Source organism: Glycine max, chromosome 7, assembly GCF_000004515.6.
Source record: "Glycine max cultivar Williams 82 chromosome 7, Glycine_max_v4.0, whole genome shotgun sequence".
Taxonomy (NCBI): Eukaryota; Viridiplantae; Streptophyta; class Magnoliopsida; order Fabales; family Fabaceae; genus Glycine; species Glycine max.
The window spans coordinates 4,634,203-4,650,382 of NC_038243.2; the positions used below are offsets into that span (position 1 = coordinate 4,634,203).

General features: G+C 31.1%; 2 protein-coding genes across 7 annotated transcripts; one reads left to right on the forward strand and one right to left on the reverse strand.

Annotated features, from left to right (window-relative positions):
* The first annotated feature begins 5,405 nt into the window (after positions 1-5,405).
* LOC100801043 (serine/arginine-rich splicing factor RS31) lies at positions 5,406-8,339 on the forward strand. Of its 3 annotated transcripts, none has more exons than XM_006583147.4 (6): positions 5,406-5,553; positions 5,737-5,878; positions 7,165-7,277; positions 7,395-7,618; positions 7,714-8,013; positions 8,107-8,339. In XM_006583147.4, exons 2-6 carry the CDS (start codon positions 5,773-5,775, stop codon positions 8,141-8,143), a joined length of 780 nt encoding a protein of 259 aa, XP_006583210.1. In that variant the 5' UTR covers positions 5,406-5,553; positions 5,737-5,772; the 3' UTR covers positions 8,144-8,339. The 3 variants fall into 3 exon arrangements, with proteins under 3 accessions (XP_006583210.1, XP_006583211.1, XP_040873213.1); XM_006583148.4 differs by having other exon boundaries at positions 5,526-5,625; XM_041017279.1 differs by having other exon boundaries at positions 5,530-5,553; positions 5,737-7,038.
* A 1,473-nt stretch (positions 8,340-9,812) lies between these two features.
* On the reverse strand, positions 9,813-11,888 carry LOC100801586 (calcium-binding protein KIC-like). 4 transcript variants are annotated; one of them, XM_041016872.1, is made up of 2 exons: positions 10,593-11,888; positions 9,813-10,047 (listed from the first exon to the last, which is right to left on the reverse strand). In XM_041016872.1, exon 1 carries the CDS (start codon positions 10,997-10,999, stop codon positions 10,622-10,624), a length of 378 nt encoding a protein of 125 aa, XP_040872806.1. In that variant the 5' UTR covers positions 11,000-11,888; the 3' UTR covers positions 9,813-10,047; positions 10,593-10,621. The 4 variants fall into 4 exon arrangements, with proteins under 4 accessions (XP_040872806.1, XP_040872807.1, XP_040872808.1 ...); XM_041016873.1 differs by having other exon boundaries at positions 9,817-10,165; XM_041016874.1 differs by having other exon boundaries at positions 9,853-10,044.
* Between the last annotated feature and the right edge of the window lie 4,292 nt (positions 11,889-16,180).

Here is a 16,180-nt window from a genome sequence, read left to right on the forward strand (position 1 = left end):
TATTAACCCTGAACCAACCTAATAATACCCACTTCTTTTTCTTTGCTTTCTCTTCTTTTTAACCTTCTTTGTCTTTTTTACTCTCTTTCTATATTTATTTTCATTAAATATGATTTGGTCATATCAAACCCAGATAGTGAGATATATTTAATATTTGTCATGTATAAACTTTTTCTACTGTGGAAGCTTCGATGTAATTTCCTCTTTCCTTTTATATCCATGATGTCTATTTCGTGCTTTGTGCTTCGCATATACAAAGCTGACCAACTACACTTTGCTCCGTCTAGTTGTATTCTTAACGTTTCAAATTAAAATAACTTTCATCTGACTTTTATCAAGGACAAGCAAAATGCATATGCCACAATGTCAATATGTCATCTTCAAAAAAATTCAAAATCTTTTGTCACTTTAGAGTACATAGGTTAACCAATGGAAGTGTTTGTCATAAAGTGGGTTTTGTTCGGAAAAGAGATTAAACGGAAGAGTAAAAAGACTTAATGATTTTGTTATGGCTAAATAATAATGACAAAAGATTTAGTTATTTTATGGATTTCCATACTTTAATAAAATTTTCAAATAGATTCCTAAATATTTTTCTTTTAATTGGATCCTTTAACTTTTATTTTTTTTCAATTGCGTCCCTTTGTCTAATTGACTTCTGAAAAAATAACTGTAATCACTTAGTTAAAGGTGTAAACAGTGAATTGGTGTTTATAGAATTTATTGTAAGGATAACTCAGTTAATTGTAAGAGATTTCTACAAAATTTTGACATTTTCATATCAATTAACTCAACTATTATTTTACAATTCTTTGATTCTGTAGAAGGTTTAAAGGTTTAATGAAAAACACATTTCCCTTGTGATAATTGTGGAATCACTCCTTTGTTATTTGAAGGCATTTGATCACCTTTCTCATTTTATTTTTCCTTTAGCGAAGACCTTGTCTCGTTTAGTGGGTGAGACCCCATGGCTTCATGTCCAAAAGGCTCTTAGCAAATCTATTTTAATCCATATCAATTACATGCAATTGAATCACTTTAATTAGTATTGATCTATTTGATATTATGGAATACATCTCTTTCCTTAAGTTTTTGGCATATTGTCTCTCGTCTTTCACTTTAATTCTTCATGCTTTTGGTAAGTTCGGTCTCTAAGTCAAAAGGAAATATAACTTTCCAAGTTTACATAAATATGGAATTCAAGCAGCACTATTCAATTTTTTGGGACTGACACCTTTACATTGATATTATCAGGATAGCACCAAACTTAAAGATCTTTATCAATTTTTTTTAATTTTACCATTTCCTTGGAATTAGGAATACAATAAATATACACATCTTTAACTTAAATGAATTACTTTTGAAATTAGTACCTTTATTACAATGAACATAGATGATACAGTAAAGCCTAACTGATTGATAGATTGCAAAGATTTATAAGCTTTTTCAATACACTCATTAATAATGACATAGTACCCTAATTGTGTTGGTTAAACATGAAAAGGGAAAAATCTCAAGTTAAATATACGAATTTCTATAGAGATTCAATTTTTCTAACCATTTGATAAACAATATAATATAAAGGAAAAGGTAATACAACAATAAATCAACTACTTTAAGACCTCAGAACAAGCATTATTTTGTCTCAGCTCCACAAGTATTTTGTAGTTGAGCCATAACTTGCCCACCATACAACAGTAGATTATGCATGAATCTTTGTTGTCAATTCAAATCCTCTATATAATTCCTTGATGTCACCTTACATGCAACATCTAGAGCCCCATTATATTGGGCAAGGCCAGAGGATCCTTGCACCATCAACTTTGACCAATCTAAATATCATTCAATCTGAATAGTTAGTAAATATCATGAATTTTTTTTAGATGATGTATTAAGGACTAATTTAAATATATTTTGGTAAGCATCATATACATACTAAGCATCATATACATACCACATAAAATGGTAAATACATGTTGTATGCCACAAATGAAGATAAATTGTCAGCTACACTCTATTTGTTATATCAACCTTCATAATTTCAGATGTTTAAACATTTTCCATAATCTTGTGAGAGGTGTACTTTTTCTTTTCTAGGACTGTTGCATTCATGATTCTTGCAGGGATTGCACCTTCGCAAGTTGTTCCCAAGCCTTTGTAAAAGCTTAGATGCCCTCCCATTTAAGAATCTCTTTCATTATTGAAAGGACACTCGTCTTAAGATCCCTTGAAGATACCGAAAGGACTATCTTCACGACAGAAGCAGGGTATAAATGCAAGCGTAATACCTTTCATTAAGCTTGTTCTCTTTTGAAGTAATTCCAATGATTTAGCGTACAGAAAATAAGTGGAACTTAATAAATATATAGAGCATAAGACAATAAGTTCAATAGAATAAAAAACTTACACCCTCCGTTCCCCCCAAGAAATAACTCCTATATGGTCCTTCTGCACAAACCAAAACATAAAAATTCACTCCCGACAACAAAACTGCTCCAAGCTCGTAAAAATATATTGTTGAAAATCACCAACAGAATAACATGAAAATTAACAAACCCGCAGCATAGCCCTTATTGGTGATATATGTAAATCTAATGCAATAATTAAATAAATAAATAAATATATATATATATATATATATCAAGGTAAGTGCATCCAACTATTACATTTTCTTCTAAGTTTCTTTTTTTGAACAAGCCAAAATGAATAATTTATTAAGAGAGCCACCAAACTGGTACAAGGTGTGCTAATTGGGAAAATCGAACGGGTCGCGATTAGGTTTTGCTTACCCCGCTCCAAACTCTCCATTCTTTCCTGCCTCCACCCCAAAACCCAAAAGGTATAGATTTACCTCCGTTTCCTCCCCGTTAGATTTTTCCCGCCCCACTCTCGACATGCTTATGAAATTCTATAAAAAATATAATTTGCATAGAATGAAAAATACAATTTTAAATAGTAACCATAACATATTTTTACATTGTACATGACAACATAAAATTCAATTCAACAATAACATAAAATCACATCCAATAATTTCATGTTTTAATATATGTAATGATATTTTTATAAATTAATTATTAACAAAACGAATTCAGATCAAATATTAATAATCTCAATTCCAATCTTTGTCAATTCCAATTTTCTCATTGGGACAAGTATGTGGCAGACCCACGGGTTTAAATCCCATTGTCATGCCTAAAAAATAGTACAAACAAAAAACACCAAAACAACAAAATTGCTACATCACCCAAATAATAACAACACCTAAAATTAACACAGATATACCCCCAACTACAGATTCATCACAAACCCGCCTATAACACAAATGAAGTATATGCATAGAGACAGTTTGTCTTTAATCCTGAAACTTGAATATGCTCCACCATGCTAGCTACCAGAGAAACTGAGATGAAGTCCGGTAGAAAAATTCCAAAATTGCAAATATCTCTGTTAGACAAGCTGTTGTAGATGTGATCATTGTTGATGGTTGGAAATGTTTATATAGAGGATTTATTCCAATATTTTTGAGCTTATCATCTTGGCATGGGGAACGACAACAATCCTCACGTATGAACAATTGAGTAAGAAGTCTTGCTCTCTAATTTCATTGTTTGTGTTTACAATCTATTTGTTTATTCTAGTTTGTTGTATTTAAATATTGAAATAACTATTTAACTTTTATCAACACTAATAATCCTTCTTCTATTTATTTATTGATTTTATATTGCCACCATCCTAATTCTTTTAATACCGTATACTTTATTTTATTTTTACTTTCTAAATTATGTGGAATGTTTTGTTACATTATATTGTATAAATACTCTTCATACCATTAATTTATAATAATTGAAAAACATGTTACATAAATAAGAAATTTGCGATAAGTTTTATTGAGATTCTTGCGGGCCTCGTATAATATAATTATGGGTTGTCTCCAATAATATATTCAATGAAGCTTTGATCAACCATCTAGAGGATTGCTAATGGGCATGAAATTAGGTTTTAATCACAAATCAGGTCATATGCGGGTGGTTATGACATCATTTTTTCTTACTTGAATGATATCCAAAAATAAATAACAGCAGGGTATGAAGTTAAGCAAGGTTGTGAAATATACGAGAACAAACCCACATGTAGACAACTTAGTGGTATATTAGACTACAATTTAGATATTGTGTCCCCTATAGAATATGGTTTTCTTATTAAAGACAAAAACATCATACTAACTACACATATTGCAATGATATTGTTGGAGAAATTGTAATTGTAATGAGTTTCCAATGACACTGATTATTTTTATTATTATATATGGAGAATGAGTATCTATGTTGGTAGAAAATAGAAAATAGAAAATGTTAAATTAACACTCATTTTCATAAAAATCCATCAAGATTATAAATGTATGACTTAGCATTTTTAGTAGTGTTAATTAATTTATTTGTCGAACACAACTTATACATTGTTTAAGAGACATGATTTCATTACCGGTGATATGTAGATATGAAAAAAATGATAAAAATTGGTATTCCAACGAGAACCATTATAATAATCTTATTTTATTTTACTTATCTCTTATTTTACGTAATTCACGTTACATTGTAACTGAGATCTATTATTTGCTTTTGAGTTTTTTTTCTTCCACCAAATTATATTTTGATGGTAGAAAAATACATCACTTTTTCCAATTAATATTTATATATTTTGTACTACATCCATTTTTAATCATCATACAGTCACAACATTTTGACTTTTTAATTTTGATGAAATTTGCTAGCATGATTACGAGCACAGTTACCTTTCTATTGTTGTGTCTACAGTCCATTACTTATGTTGTTGTCAGTACATTTTAAAACCATGGGAGATATTTATTGTCTCAAACAAATTATTCTCACTCAATCATATTTTCTATTTGAGTTTTGTATCTGGTCCATTTAATCCCATCCACATTTACTTAGTCATTAAAAACACTCATACTTTTATTGGATTTGTAAATGACTCTATTGGAAGAAAAAAAATCTAAGGTGCTTCTCATACTGAACAACTCTAGTGTTTTGCAATCCCATCCACATTTACTTAGTCATGAAATTAAGGGAGGTTGTGAAATATGGAAGAACTGACCTTATTACAATATAAAATAAATTATTTATTTATTACGAATCTTAATTATAATATTTATATTTTATTTGCATAAAAGTAAATATTTATTACATTGCACATGTTAAAATATTAATTATTTTGATTTTTGTTTCTTTTATAAAGTTTTAGTTTTTTTTTTAAAATGCTAAACTTTCTTCTAAAATTGTAATAAATAATAGTAAAAAAATAAAAATTATGTATTTAAAAATTTGGTACACAACCAAAAACTTGAATACTTGATCAACAATCATCAAATCCAAAATAAAATTAAACATCTCAGAAAAAAAAGAAGCTGAAATCAGGGTTTTCGTTTTGGGCTCATTTGGGAATTGGATTAGACCCACTTCACCTGGCTATATTAAATTTCACACTCTCTGTTTCTTCTGAAACCCAAAAAATTCCAAAGCCTTTTTTCAGGTACGCTCTCTCTCTCTGGTTTCTCAGCAAAGAATTTTTCTTCGTGGGGTTAGTGATAAAAGGGGTGTTAAGGTTAGGGCATTGTGGGGTTTATGCCTTTTTCTCCTTCTCTTGTTTGCCGGGTTAGATTTTTGGGGTGTTAGGGTTTCGTGGCTTGATTTTTGGTTGTGCTGTATGAAATAGGTTTGATTTCGAAAGCGATTTTGAGGGAAGAAGAGGATGAGGCCGATTTTTGCTGGGAACTTGGAGTATGATACTCGTCAATCAGAGCTCGAACGCTTGTTCGCAAAGTATGGAAGGATTGACCGCGTGGACATGAAATCTGGTAAAACCCTAGGCGTTTGTGTGTTCTAATTGCAATCAGAATGTTTTGATGGGAATTTACATGTTTAATATTTTTTAACTAGTTTCTCTTGCCTTGTGATGAAGTTTGAGTATGTTTTTATTATATTTATTGATTTTTTTTTGTGTGTAGAAAACCCTACCTTGTCATCCCGTTCTGAATCTTGTTTTCGTTGTTTTTCTTTGGCATGTTCGAATGATCCATTGTCAAACCGGTTTAATGTTTCCCATACTGTCATTCAGTGATTGTGTGAAGTTATTGTGTCACTTGGAGCTGGTTTGGTAAATGGGTTAATTAAGCACTTATTGAATGCAAGTGCTTATGTATAAATTGGTTTTTATAATCAAAGAAACTAAGGTAAAAGTTGTAAGCTGTTTCATAAGCTATGATAGAGAGCTAACTAAAGTAAGCTAGAAACACATTATGAACTGATCGTAGCGTATTTTCATTAGCTCTCCTAAACAATTACACAAGTGCTTATGTCATTACTCCTTAGAAAAGTTCAAACATAAGTAAACAGTATTTTGTAGTTGAATAAGATTATAAGATGTTCATCTAAAAGCTATGATTTGGAATTTGGATGTCAACATATGGCTGCTTTTGTGGCTTTAATGTCTAGTTCCTGTGTCCTGGTGGGAAATAAATGGAAGCCACAATTGCAATGCCTTCCGAAAGAAAATCCTTTGGTTTTTAAGTGTTTCTTTTGGCGCAGGAACTTCTACTAAGGGAAAATATGCTGAGCTTCTGTCTTGGCTTGCCAACCTCTCTGCAAATTTTTTTTTGGAAGGATAACTTCCTGCTTGTCTGCTCTCCTTCTACTCACTGATCTGCATTTTCACATCTGATCATTCGTCACTCACCTCACCATCTCCCAACATTGACATTTCCATCAGAATGTTGTTAGTGGGATCATCAATCAATTTATTAAGCCATGCCTAGCTTCACTGAAAATAGGGGATCAATGAAATTCTGTCAAGTCATGCCATTCTATTTCTGAAATCACTTGTGCTGTCTGAATGGAGAAGCATGCTTGGCAGTCTCAGATCTGAATTTTGGATTTAAACCTTTAATTGCAATCATGATTTTGTTCCTCATTCAACGCCTCTACAGCTTCATGTGCATCAGCCCTCACTTATATTCAGGTGTTGTATTCCTTTGTTCCTGATAGGGAAAATGATTTCCTGATTTGGCTGATGTACTTCTGGTGAGGAATAACATGCTGATGTCTTTCATAATCATTTATGCCTCTAATACTAGTTATGTTACAGGTTTTGCTTTTGTCTATTATGAGGATGAGCGTGATGCAGAAGAAGCAATTCGTGCACTTGACAATGTTCCATTTGGTCATGAAAAGCGAAGGCTATCAGTGGAGTGGGCTAGGGTATGATAGTATTTTCATGATCATGTTTTAGTTTTGTTTACTTATTGATGAGATCATTAAAGTATAACAGTGTCCTACCTGAATTTAATGAGATATTTCTGTTTTTTTTTTTTGCAGGGTGAACGTGGACGTCATCATGATGGATCAAAGGCAAATCAGAAGCCAACAAAAACCCTGTTTGTGATTAACTTTGACCCAATCCGTACTAGAGTTCGTGATATAGAAAAACACTTTGAACCTTATGGGAATGTTCTTCACGTTCGAATTCGGCGGAACTTTGCATTTGTGCAGTTTGAAACACAAGAAGATGCTACCAAAGCTTTAGAGTGTACAAATATGAGGTAAGCGGTGACATTATATTGTCTTATGGTAAAATTCTTTATGTTTTTTTTTACTATATAAAAATAATGAATTTCTGGTTTCATTAAACTTGCAGTAAGATCCTGGACAGGGTGGTATCTGTGGAGTATGCTCTGAGGGATGATGGTGAGAGGGGTGACAATTATGACAGTCCTAGAAGAAGAGGGGGTTATGAGAGATCACCCAGTCCTTATCACAGGCGACCAAGTCCTGACTATGGTCGTCCACGCAGCCCTGTCTATGATAGGTACAATGGTGGTGGACCAGACATGCGGAGGAGTCCTGATTATGGCAGGCACAGGAGTCCTGACTATGGCAGGCGCAGGAGTCCTGATTATGGGAAGCCCAGGAGTCCTGAATACGGTAGATATCGCAGGTATTGTATTTATAGTCAATTTAATAATCTTCTGCAACTGTTCACCCCCTCCCCCCTTTCTCGGAGCTTATTTATTCTGTTATTTATCTGCAGCTGTTCACGTTCGCCGGTGCGAAGGTCGAGAACATAGGTGATTTCTGGTTTTAGGGTAAGAAGCAATGCTCCAGTGGCTGTTACTTTCTAGTTGTTAGAATAGCAAGTGGTACATTATTTAGTAAGGGTTACTTCTCAGTTTAATGTGGTTTGCGTATAGGACCTAAATATGAGACCCTGTTTAGTGTTTGAATTGATGCATATTTTTGCAATGACATCGTGCTTTGCTACAACTGAATATTTTTTTATACACTAGTACCGACACTATTGTGAATGAGTGCGCTCGCTCTTCCCAGTTAGTTTGTAATCAACTGTGCACCAAAGAGTAGTAGTACCGACACTAGTACATTTGTTTTCCTAGCGGCAGTTTAAGATAAGATTTTAACGGTTGGGGTTGCTTTGCCTTCACGAGATAAAATTTCTTGTGCGTGTATGTGTAACTCTGTACTTTGGCATGTTTATGTGTGCATATTTTTGTTATCAATCAACTCTAAAAACAAAGTTCATAAAAAAAGTTTATATTATTTAAGGGCTATTTTTTTTTAAAGCAATCACATTGAGTTTTTTATTTGCTTTATGTGGGATACAATTAAGTTTTAGGGGAGAGCATGAATAATGGTGAAATTATATCCCACTCGGCAAGTGTTAAAATATGATCAATGTTGCCGAGAAAATTTTCGACTCGGCAAGTGTTAAAATATGATCAATGTTGCAGAGAAAATTTTCGCACAATTAGCCAAACATTATGAAGAAGATTTGGGGGTCACTTGGAAAAGACAAAGTAGTTGAGACGACTTACATATCTTGGAGTAAATAACAATGTTTTCCTAAAAATATTTGATAGCTGATAATAATATTTTATCATTAAGTTATCATAATCAATGAATAAAATTGTGTGTTTGGAAATGCGTCCCGTTTGATGTGTACACAAACAAACACCAACCCTGTGTATGGTTTGGCTTTTGGATGTCTTTGATTCGCTTCTATATTAACGCTTCAATTTGTTATTTCTGCGTCTTTCTGTATATTGGATGTGAAAATTTAGCAATACGTGCGCTATTGAAGATAAATCAAGCACACAATAAGTCTTGTTTCGCTAGGATCGACGACTGGCATTAGCTACAGTAAAAAAGCCAATTCGAAAAATCGTATAAAACATGAATAAACTAATTAATTTAAATGTTCAGTTAAAGAATTTTTTATATAAAGTTTTCATTAAGTAAATCAAATTAAGGAGCTTTCTTTTTTTCTTCATAATTTAAAAATTATATGATACTTTGTTAAATAAATTTATTTTAATGTACAAAATATTTTTTAAATGAGAATAAATGTTTATTATTGTAATTCACTTGAGTTGGTCAAGTAAAAGATTCAAATATTTTATGAGATTAGAATTTTATTGTTGTCGTTACTATATATACAAAATTATCTACATATCAACACATAATTTAAGTAAAGTAAGTGTTCAAATCTTATTTCTCAAAGATTTTGATCAATGGATATGAGCGGACATTTGAAGATAAAATTATCTACAGTCGTTGATTAAAAAATTCAACAGATGAAATTGTAATAAATTTTAAAATTTATTGTATAAGTATATGATTTTTTATTGTAATCTCCATACTTAGTTTTTTTAATTTATAATTATGTGTTGTATTTTATCTTCTATAATGCACTTCCTCTCATTAGAGAAAATGGATAATAATGACGATGATAACGAGATCATGATGATTCCTGTTAATAACGAAAACCAACCAACGGTCATTGAAATTGAAACAACCAAAATTGGTTTGAAACACCAAAACAAAATAACAAAAACCATCCATCATTCTTTTAACTTTTATCCTTTTATACTTAACCACTGAATGATGAATCTGAGTTGGAATTTGTGGCTGAAAGTTAACGCAACTCCGTGCTCTTTAATTCTGATGTCCGCATCTTCTACATCAAATTATCAAAATTATTTTCCTCCGGATTGTCTTTTATTGACTTTTGGTTCTTAGGAAAAAGACTGACTTAATCATTTCATCAATAACTATATTGATTGGCTCTTATATGTCTGATGGAGATGAAATCATCAAAATGATATTAGAATTTACAATTGAGGAAAATTGCAAGAAAAACAATCAATAAAATAGTACGCACATGTGTACTGATAGTATAAAAATTAATTAAAAACTATCATATAATAAATTTGTTAATAATTATTTTAAAAGTCATGTTAATCATAATTTTTAATTGATTGACAAAATAAACTTGTATACTAATCGTGTGTATCTATTAAACTAAAAAAACCTTAATTGGATTTGGCTCTTATATAATCCTATTCATTTGACAAAAAAGATAAATACATCACACAAATATCAAAGTAACAAAAGAAATTGATTTGATTAACAAGCCAAGACCCATTAGGACAAAGATGAGTTTCATCAATTATAGCAACTTAAAACTGACAAGATTTATTAAATACATATATCATAACTTACAATTGGTTACAAAAGGGGACCAATTATCTCTAAGATGAGGACTTGCTAAGCTCTTCATCAATTGCCTTCTCCAGCCATGACTCAGCATCTTCCATCATTCCAGGGCTAAGCCTCACCATGAGGATGCAAAATTCAGTTTCATTAAGCTTTCCATCTCCATCAAGATCACCTTGTCTAACCATAGCCTCTGCATCCTCCTTGCTCATCCCTTCCATGCCCAGAAGAGCTGAATTTGTCCTTAGACTCTCGCTCGTGATCAAACCAGTTTCCGGGTCCGATAGAAGCTTGAAACCTCCACATAGTTCAGAGACAAAGGACTCCACATCCAGCTTTTCTGCCATCACTGGCAGCAAGTCCTCAAACTCTGTTTCCATGGTGTTTTGCCTCATGCTATGGTTGCTTTCCATTTTAATACCAACCTTCCTTTGTGAACGTTGGAAAGAAAGGTGGAAGGGGAAAGCGACTTTTGAAGACTTTATATTATTCAGAAATCAAGACCGAATGAGAATTCGTTAGGACAATGGCCTTTTATAGGGATGCAAAAGTTCTTCCTTTTTTGGAATAACTCTCTCTTCTAGTGAGAAATTATTGTATAAGTTGAAACTTAAAGTGTTCTTGGTTTCAATCAATTTTTACCTGACGTATACTTAAGTTTTTTAATTTACAAAAAATAGCTAATAAAATTTGGCTACTTGTCACCTAGAAATTAACCATAATCATGTAAAGTAGTGCCAAAAATCACACAGTCAACTTTTTCAATTTTTAAAAAAGAGTTAATAAAATTTGGTTGTGGCAAAAATTAGTCGGAATCATAAACATGTGATACTAAAACATACAATAATTTTACTTACACAGTGATATTGGACTATACAGTAATTTACTTCATGATGTCAAATTAGCAAGATTGTATTTGTGATCTCAACCGTATGTTTGGAAGCTGTATTCTTGATAGGCTTTACCCATTGATTTGTTTTTTCTAATTAAATAATCAATCAAGTAATAATATTAGATTGGACTAAGTATTTATTTGGGGAGCTATAATGACTTAGAGTCTTCCTAATAACTGTTTACTCCTAAGTGTAACTTACTTTAATTACCTACGCGTAACTTACTCGTCACAACCAACCAACCTATGATGCCTAATTTTTTATGTTACAGTTACACCACTTTCATGCATAGGTACACAAAATAAAAATTAGGGGCATGTTCTAAACATAAAATAAAAATATGGTGAGATTTTAATTAATTAAGAAAGAGTAATGATGTACACAAAAGAAAACCAAGTCTTTGTGATGAGGTTCACGAGAGAAAACTAAGTGTCACCAATAATATTTAAGTTGGATTGGAGAGGTGGGAATTGCACTAAGTCAAGGAATTCAGTAATCTAGGAAGACGGTATTGTTTGTCACAAGTAGATGTATTCCTGTGCCATTGATTTTTATTTCATTTTCATTTTCATGAGTTTAATATATATCCTTATATTTAGGAAGGTTTCTAGGAAGGTGCCTTTGGTGGGAACAGAAGGATATTCTAGCTAAAACGTAATCTTCATTGGCAGGAACTGTTCCATAGTTTGGCTTCCATGAAGCTTCCTCTACTACTTAACTTATATGTTCTATTTATCGAATTTTGGTATTCTGTCGTGTTCTCAATCAATCATATATGTGACAAGTGCCATAATAATTTATTTGTTGTTAAACCACGCCAAGATTGCAACCTTTCCACATGGGGCATCATTCTCAATCGCAAGATATTTGTTTTTTATTTCTTTTCTGAAATAGCAAATCATATATATCACAACACCTACTGTTACCTTGGTTTCGTTTATATTTTATATTTTTTCCTTTACTTTTTTATTTGACAGATTGATCCAATATTGCACTTTTTTTACGTGTTTCACAACTCTATCAACCAAAGATAGATCATTGTTTTTTTGGTGAGTGAATAATGATATTTTTAATCCGCAAAACTGATCTCTTAAAAATGTAAAAAGCATCGAAATATACTTCATATTGACTAACAAAAACATATATCTTGTAGCAATTTTTTTAAACATGTATTAGAAATTATTCATGTCTAGATCTTGGAGATTCTAAAGCCAAAAGTTCTAGGGCTCTCAACAAAATCATAAAGTCCGTGTGAACCTAAAATGACAAAGACATGCCACTCTTATTTATTTGATGTAATTGAGTCAAAAGTTTGAGGCCAAATCATCTTAAGTTGAGAAATGTCATTAGACCTATAGATAAAATACTTGATTCGATTGTTCACAATCCCTCAATTGTTAAGCCTGAAAGGTGTGGATGATCTAATGCTCAATCGACCTATTCAACCAAATGGTTTACAACCCCTTAAGCATTGAACTTGAAAGGTATAGGCGCTTATTATTCTTGCTTGTTATATTCAATCAACCTACCTAGCCAAACGGTCCACAAGCTCTTAAGCATTGAGCTTGAAAGTTTTTATTCTTATTCTGCTTGGTCAACCTACTAGACCACCGAACAGTCCACAACCGCTAAAGTGGCGTGGGTGCTTATTATGCTTGGTTTACCTCCTATGTTGAGTTTATGGGATTTAATTATCTATAAACTATGTTGAATTTAGTTGATTTTAAATTTTAAACATAGATATTAGATATAATGAATACTTAGGGAAGAAAAAATGATTTTGTCGATGTAAAAAAGACAATTAAGGAAATTAATAAGTTTCTTGAAATGGCGTTGTCATTGATGACGAGGATGGCATTATATTTCCACCTAAGAAAACAAGAAAGATAGAAATGTTTGATTTTTAATTAGATAAGATATTGCTCAAGTTGTTATAGGCTACTTCCGATTTTGAATGATTGACGAAGACGCGAGTATCGTACCATCATGCAAACTAAAGCACATGCACTCTTCAATTTAAGCATGAGAATATTGCTTCTTATTTTATCCTTACTTCCTTAGTAATGCCAACTTGGCCTTATGTGTGAAAACTCAAAAGTTCAAATTAAAAAAAAAATCATGATTTACCTTTTATCTTTATCATAATCGTTATTAATAATATAAAAAACAGTAAGATATTTTTTTTAATATACCTTATTATTGAGCCACATTCACGTGAGATTGATTAAACAGGAAATACGATTCACGTTTATTAATTAGACATTAAAAAGTGCGCTGGGAGGATATCTATGTTAAATGCCCAACTATGCTTTAAATATAATTGTCTCCATCAAAAAATATTTATGGAAAAATAAAATTTAAAGTGTAATAATATTCTTCTTACTAACATATATATACAAAAAAAACAAAACAAGATAAGGAATGGATGGCTAGAAATAATTTAATTTATGATAAGACCTACAACTTTTTTCACAATTATCATATGTTCTTAAGATTTTAATAGTTATACACTGAAAATGTAAAACACTTTTTTATATTTTCATTTAATCATAAATTTTTATTTAAATTATTTTAAGATAATTATTTTAAAAATTAATAAATTTATTATATATAATAAGTTGTGATTAGATGGCTATATAAATCTTTTTATATTGTTAGTGCATAATTATTTTTCTCTGTTTTGAATGATATACAAAGTTCTGTAAGTTGCATTTTTAGGTAAATGGTAATTGTATCACACCATTTTATAAGAGTAAAAAGTGCCAATATTACCAACCTGCTTGCTCAAAGTGCTAGTCAAAAATCAAAATAGCAACTTTGACCGAATCAGATTGCAGCTAAAATTGTTGTTCAAAATAGCATTTTCATTTGCCTTTTCTGCTCCGATTTAAGAAGAGCTTGGCTACTTGTTTCGTGAATGTTTTTTATGCTTCAAAAACATTAAATGTATTTGTTTTTTTTCATTTATAAAGTATTAAAAGGATTTATAGAAAGATATAATTTCACTGGCATAATAATAGTGAGAAAGTGCCAAAAATACCAAAACACTGATTATTGATTAAAAATTTACAATAGATATTTAAAACATGCAAGATAAACTAACTAGACAAGCATTACAACAGAGAGGACATAATATGTTTCTGAAACCAGAAAAATATGGGCTTTCTTGACTCAATTAAGAAGAACTTAATTAGTCACTTAAATTAATCCACTCTTCTGCAAAAGCAATAGATAAATATTGCAATCCTAGCAAATGCTAAGCTCCATTAGTTGAATATGGTTATTGTCTGTTGGATCAGCTTTAGACTATTCAATATTATTATAAATTAAACTTTGGAAAATTATTAGGAACATGTTCGTATATGTTGGCATAATTAATAGTATTTTTCAAACATCAACATGTTTGTTGTCTTGTTAAGAACTTCAACAGATTGAGTTGGCTCTCAGGTTTAGTTTAATATTCTAATATTCTTTGATACACCACACATTGTGGAGTTTAATTTCAAAAGAAGAACCCCTTAGAATTTGGATTGTTCATCAGCATAAACGTATCTGTGTAGATACAACCAACCTGCTTATGAGGCAGAAAAGTGGCAAGAGGGAAAATTAAATAAAAGTGATGAAGAGGAGAATGGTGAGAAGAATAAGTGATGTAGTGTGGAAAGTGAATCAAAACTATAGATAGTTTGTGTAAAAAAGGGTGGAGGAAGAGTAATTGAAACTTTACTACTAATTAATGATTATGGTTAAACGTATTTTTTAGGTTTTTTTTTTAGTTTTTTAATCTTAATTTTGATTTTGTATAAAGGTTTCGTCATTTTACATCTATATATAATTTCAAACTTAAATATAGTCCTACCAAAATATTATTTTTTAGGACTTTTGAAACTATTAGAGATTCAAAATCAAACTTTTAAAGAATATAGAGACAAAAACTAAAATTAAAAAACATAGGAATTAGTAATTTATTAAAACCAAATCATTAAAACAGATTTTGTGAGAAAATTTCAAAATAATGATGAATTGACAACTATGTAGTGGATGACCATTGAGTAGTCAGAAGTTGTGTATATTTGAATTGGCTTACCATATTATTGAAGACGAAAATTATAACAATATTAATCGACTTTTTCTTTGTCTCTTTACAGGTTTAGGCAGAGTTTTTTTTTGCTTCCATCATGGATTTGGTTCTTGTCACACCATGATGTTTGTCACTTTTTTTTTTCCTTCTTATCTTTAACATGACTTCAGACTTTGTTGTTTGGGCGATTTGGTTTAGGTGATGTCAATCTATCCGAGCCAATTGATCCTAGCTTAGCCTTTGTTTTGCCTTCTAAAAAAAAATTGCATGCCTTTGAATTGGGTAACCATATTGAAGATGAAGATGATTATAGAGATACTAATCAAATGTTTTTTTTCCTACTATTATCTAGTTTTGTGAACGAGATTTTCGCTTGACCAAAAAACAAAATCAGTGTTTGCTTCAAATAAGTGCTGCAGTAGTTTAATTTTTTATCTAATATTTTTTTTTGTAAACTATTAAAAAGATTTGCAGAAGAAACTATAATAAAATATAACATTATTCATACAATAACTGTAACAACGTGCCAAACAGAAACAAAACACTGATTTTTTTTATTAAAAATCTACAAGAAATATTTAAAACATAAACTAAGATGTATGGTAGACAAGACATTTACA

What these genes read in the sequence shown, in the direction of transcription:
- LOC100801043 (XM_006583147.4), top strand. Translation starts at nt 5,773, where the DNA reads ATGAGGCCGATTTTTGCTGGGAACTTGGAGTATGATACTCGTCAATCA. An exon ending in TTAGAGTGTACAAATATGAG is followed by an intron (nt 7,619 to 7,713) that starts GTAAGCGGTGAC and finishes TTAAACTTGCAG; the next exon opens with TAAGATCCTGGACAGGGTGG. An exon ending in GAATACGGTAGATATCGCAG is followed by an intron (nt 8,014 to 8,106) that starts GTATTGTATTTA and finishes ATTTATCTGCAG; the next exon opens with CTGTTCACGTTCGCCGGTGC.
- LOC100801586 (XM_041016872.1), bottom strand. Translation starts at nt 10,999, where the DNA reads ATGGAAAGCAACCATAGCATGAGGCAAAACACCATGGAAACAGAGTTT.